The sequence below is a fragment of the Morone saxatilis genome, unplaced genomic scaffold (assembly GCF_004916995.1).
Source record: "Morone saxatilis isolate NCDOM2014 unplaced genomic scaffold, NCSU_SB_2.0 Contig21, whole genome shotgun sequence".
Taxonomy (NCBI): Eukaryota; Metazoa; Chordata; class Actinopteri; family Moronidae; genus Morone; species Morone saxatilis.
The window spans coordinates 4,554,509-4,560,101 of NW_023339774.1; the positions used below are offsets into that span (position 1 = coordinate 4,554,509).

The 5,593-nt window shown below is 40.0% G+C and overlaps 1 protein-coding gene across 1 annotated transcript in view; it reads left to right on the forward strand.

The window, feature by feature from the left end:
• Positions 1-4,241, forward strand: part of cacna1bb (calcium channel, voltage-dependent, N type, alpha 1B subunit, b) — a 161,422-nt gene extending 157,181 nt beyond the window's left edge. The window contains exons 51-52 of the mRNA XM_035668513.1: positions 2,121-2,344; positions 2,729-4,241. Of these exons, the coding sequence (XP_035524406.1) occupies positions 2,121-2,344; positions 2,729-3,298 (794 nt within the window). The 3' untranslated portion in view covers positions 3,299-4,241. The remainder of the gene's footprint in view (positions 1-2,120; positions 2,345-2,728) is intronic.
• Positions 4,242-5,593: the final 1,352 nt, after the last annotated feature.

Consider the following 5,593-nt stretch of genomic DNA (forward strand, 5'->3'; position numbering starts at 1 on the left):
GGCTGTGGCTCAGAAAGTAGAGCGGGTCCTCTACCAATTCAGAAGGTTGGCTGTTCGATCCCCAGCTCCTCCGGTTACATGTCAAAGTGTCTTTGAGCAAGAGACTGAACCCCAAATTGCTGTGTGCAAATAAGTTTTAGTTTCTGTTTGTGAATATGTAAAGATGTTAGCTTGTTGCTAGAGAGAACCAGTCTGCTTTTACATATAGTACACAGTGATCAGTGCAATATTTATCTCCTGTAATGAAACACATGAGTGAGATGCATGAGAATGAAAGATATCTTCATAGTCAAGCACAGGCGTAGTGGTTGATTCTGACAGTTTTGGTCTTTAGTTTCTGATGTTTAAAACTGAGACTGCTGTCTAGCCAAATTCCCAGGTATGTGTAACATCTGACATTTTTAACTGTCAGTGAACTGGGATTATAGGTTCTTAGTACAAATACAAATACAAGTGCATATAAGCCTGTGTCATCTGCATAAAAATGTATATTACATGTCTGTGTTGGAGTAATAATATTGTTTATGAGTTTAAATAGTAAAGGACCCAACACAGAACCTTGTAGTACCCCATTGGTTTATTCAACAGGAGGTTGTTTTGAGACCATTGGTACAGAGCATACATTTGCATACATTTCAAGAAATTACCAAATTAATGTTATCCTTTTCACACTGTCCATTTTGGCTCATTGATTTTCCTCTGGGTTAGATTTTTTGACAACTTTTCTTGGGCCAATAGAACATTTTCACAGTCCATAAATGCATCAATTTTCAAAATGTTATCCCGAAGTAGAAACATAAATTGCGATGGATTACCGGTTAAAGGGATGTTCCTAGTTTTTGCAAGTTGAGTTTCATAGTGTATGGAAACAAAGCAACACTTTGAAGCTGTTTAACGTGACTCAATACATGTTCAGAGATTTTTTTTTGCAGTGTAAAGGGTCGTGGTCAAAGTCTTTGTATGCCATCAGGGATTGTCTGCTAGAGCGATTAGAGCCAGAGAGCTGGTGGCAGGGTGTTTTTTGTGTTAACACTGGAGGGCAGCAGCTGGGCTTTATTGCTGAGATAAAAGGCCACAGTGGACAGGTCCAGCACAGGGATTTATGGGTACCTCTTGGTGAGATAACAGAATATCCAACAGCCCTCTCTACATCTATAAACTGAGAGAAACAGCAATAGAGTGAAGGAGAGTCTCACTCCTCAAAGCTTGTCATTCTCGAGGCAGATCTGACACATCACAATGATGAATAGGCTTCTGTGTTTCTGTCATCGCAGTTTTAATCTAAAAAATTGGAATTATTCCAGCACTGAACAAAGTAGTTTCACCACAGTGCTTTGCTTTATGCCACACACCCAAGGTCTAAAAAGAAACATGCACATACACACACATAGATGGGCCACTTGCCTTTAATTAGAGGTGTAATAGAAATATTGTGGACCAATACGTCACAGTACAAAAATATGATGCACATCGTGAAGCTAAAAATTCTATGATAGTATCACCTAAATCAATTGCCTGAAATGGAATGCTTATGTGTTCATTTTTGTTTGCTTCAGTTTGACTTAAGGAGTGGATTTTTAGTCCTCATCTTTTCTATTCAACTCAAATCTTTATTTGTCATCACTCAGCTTCTTAGGCATGATAACATACAAACAGTACACTTGACAAAAGGCACAGAACACTTAAGCAAGTAAAAACAGCAAGCAAAAAACTGTGGAACAATGTTGAGTCAATGGACCACAAGTTTGGAATGATTTTAACTTTAGAAAAGACCTTTCACAAAATTTTGCAGCGCCTAGAGTAAATATACTACTGTTCTGATTTGTTTATATATTTTGATTAATTTGACAAAAGGTTGAAAGCAACATATACAATAGTTATTCCTTATACCATCAGAATACTGAAAGTTTATAAAGTCCTATGTGTTAGCTTTAATTGTGTTAACCAAATCGTGATCTGATTGTTGTTACACCCCTACAACATGCCAGGGTCAGGGTTGTCACTTTTTCAAAACATCAAGTTTGACTTAATAAGAAATAAAGCTAAAAGTGTCCTGCAGAGTTTTGACCGCTATTTTCTACTAGCTTCTTCTCATTTTATTTGATGATACCATCCTCCAGGTTCGTTCACCGACCCTTCATCCGAAGGTTTGTCCAGAGAACGGGCGAGAGAGCGGGACCGCAGCCGGCCTCATGAGAGGAGGCACCACTCTTCTGCAGGAGAGAAGCAGCGCTACTACTCCTGTGAGCGTTACGGCAGCAGGGAGCAGTGTCACACTAAGTCAGCTGGTCCCAGTCGATCCACATCTCCTGGAGAGGGACAGGACACTGGTTTGCTCAAACAGGTGAGTTACCTTCCATATGTGGCTCACTAAGTTCATGTGAAGCAAAAAATTTCATTTTAACCCTTAAAGATTGCTGTCGACACCGTCATGGTGTACTGACTCACCCTGGAGTACACTTCTGCATCACTGCAGCAAGGTGGACGTCAGCAAAAACAAGATTTTTATGGGGTTTCATGTTAAATTGCTCTTTAATCTCCTGCGTGTTGGAGTTCAGAACTAATACAACAAAACAAAAAATATTACGACAATAAATATCCTACTACTAATAAAGGTGATTTAGTATCAATTTTTAGAGCAAGTGCTCTTTTAGATTTTTCATATTTTTCTGTACTTTTCTTCCCATTGACCCCCCTTATGTATATCTTTTACATATTGTCTCCTCAGTATGGTAGCAGTGGGGTTAAAGCTGGCCCTGTAACGCTCCCTTCTGGTTCGAGCACTCCGGGCCGTAGTCGCCGGCAGCTCCCACAGACACCCCTCACCCCTCGTCCTGCTGTGGCCTACAAGACCGCCAACTCCTCGCCTCTCCCGTCCAGTGCCAGCACCGCTATGACGGGGCACCACACTCGCTTCAGCCGTGGCCTTTCAGAGCATGAACGCTTATTCGGGGGTCATGACGAGTCCCCAATGCCAGTCACCCGCATAGGATCGGACCCTAATTTAAACCGGCAGCAGCAGGTCGCTTCTCAACAGTCCCTCCTTGAAGAGACAGAGGACTTCCAGGACACTGTGAGCAGCCACGGAGGGGGGCGCTCTGCCAGAACCACTGCCTCCACCTCAGCCTCAGCTTCACACGGAACTGCTGCTGGGCCTGTTACAGCGGCAAACTCGCAGGGCCGGGCGGGGGGGGTTCCTAATGGATACCACTTCACCGTCGGGGTCAACTCTGCGTCTGGGCCTGGGAGCCGAGGAACAGGAAGTCTCAGGGAGAGGGAGGAAGAGGACTGGTGCTAACGCGGTAGAAAACTGTTAGCTGAGGATGAGACAACTTGATCCTACGAGCTGATAGGAAGCCAGCGGATTGATACAGAAGGAAAGCTATCGAGAAAAAAGCCCAGTGGAAAGTGCTGTAAAAGGGGATCAGAAATCATTCCAGCTTTGTAGTTTTACTCTCCTTTTTTATACAACAAACTCTTTAAGGAAAAAAGACACTGATTACTTTTTCTACCCCCTGTACTTGCACTGAAATTATAGCACATGTGAAGACCCTTAAGTATTTTGCCTTGGCCAGTAAAATCAGTGTTGGAGCAGAAGACAAAAGCCAAAATCTCCTCATTCTTTGAGTGAAACTATGAACTGTTTCAGACTAATCTGAATGCCTCATTCATGGTATTTATATGGCTGCTCGCAACAGTTTTTATTTTTGTATGTTTCATTTTCTTTATGTTTGCCATGTAGGTGAGAGAAGAGTTTCAACTTGATCATATTGATGCTACCACCAAATTATATTCTTAATTTAGATTTTTTTCGTCATCAGCTTCGGGGTTATCACCAAATTCTGACCAGAACTGATCTTAGGAAAACAAATTGACTTAGATCTTAAACTTCTGCCATGACACCTAATGGACACAGTGAGTAATGTGACAAAAATTAAACAATTGGATGGGTTAGAATAGGTCTAGAGCCGAGTTTCCAGATCACATTTTTGTAAATTGTACCAGATGTAAATTTTTTGAGTGCACGTAGGGACTAGATATCTTTTTGACGTTATGTGGCTGAATACTAAGTGCCTCGTTTTCCAAGATGTATGAAGATGCAGCCTGGTCAGATGGACTTGAATATATAATAGAGGATGTAAGTATGTACACAGCTGAGAAAAAGTGTAGAGAACAAAGTTTGAATCTGGTATAATGGACAGAATGCAAAAAAAAACAACACGTTTTTGTACTGAATCTTGTGGTAGGTATGTCAGAATTACAGATCCAAAGTAAGCAATGTAGTGCATGCCAGGGTCTTGAACTTGTCAAAAAATTGTGTCTGTACTTTTGCTTAAGGGTGTGTGGTAAGAATTTGCCTTTCTCTTTCAAATATACTGCCAGTCAGTTGGTAGAAATGGTCTCTGAATGGAGAAAAGTGCCAATTTTTAATTTCTAATTTCTCATATTCAGAAACACTTGCCTCCTTAAGCGTACAGTATATATATCTCATCTCCGCCATATTTGCCCAAATGTCATGGGTTTCCTGTCTTCTTATCTCGTTCCTCTGAGAGCAGAATTGGTGAGGGTTTGTAGGCGAGATTACCTGTTTGTGTATCCACAGGTACAATAAAGAGTTGTGTTGTTGCTGCTGACTGTTGACTTTAAGTAGGGCTATGCAACAAGACGACACTTCATCTGCCCTGTAGCTTTACCCTCTGGAATCTCCAGGTTCAGGCTTTAGTGTGACTGCGACCAAATTTTACATTTATGTATGAAGAGTTGTAAATTGTATTATATGATGTACAGTGAATTGACAACACACACTGAGGCACAAATGGTATTAAAGCTGATATATGTGAATCACAGGGCATTTTTGAGGTTGGCAAGTTGACTGCATGATGCCTAACCAGATAGAACCACTCAAAATATAAAACTGTGTTCTTTCCAGACTTGGGCCAAGTTATATTTTTAAATATTTGTTCTGTTTTTTTTACTTTAAAAAAAAAAAAAAGTACGATTAATGGTGGTTGTAGTGTGACATATTCTGTCAATAGCAGAGGACTGAACGAACATTTTATATCATGTTAGTCCGTCTTGCAGTATTTTCCTGCCCTGTCTGTGGCACTCAGCCCCAAGCACATTGGTTCTTACTGAAAAAGTAAATTTTAAAAAACACATCACAAATATATAGTGTTATGTCTAAAAAAGACTTCTTTAGGTGGGCATTCTAGTTTTCAGCAAACGTAACTTAAACAAGAGTAAATAGTGCATTTGTTGGGAACTATTTTCAGCCAGTTTCTAGAAACAATATAACTCTATCACAGAATCAGCTTTATATCAAACAAAAACGTAACTCTTCAAAACACATAATATAGTTGATTGACAAAAGAACCTTTTTTGTGAGTGAGGGAATTTTTGAACATTGAAACAATGGAACAATTTGAATTAAACAAATGTTGCACATGCATAGAAGGATTAGCTATCATTATGTGTATTTTGAATCAAAATACAAATTACATCAAAATTACAGACCCTCAGTGCTTTGTGTATTATCCTGGCTTGCCTTAGCAAGTTTAAGAACATGTAAATTATTTGCAAATATTATTTGATC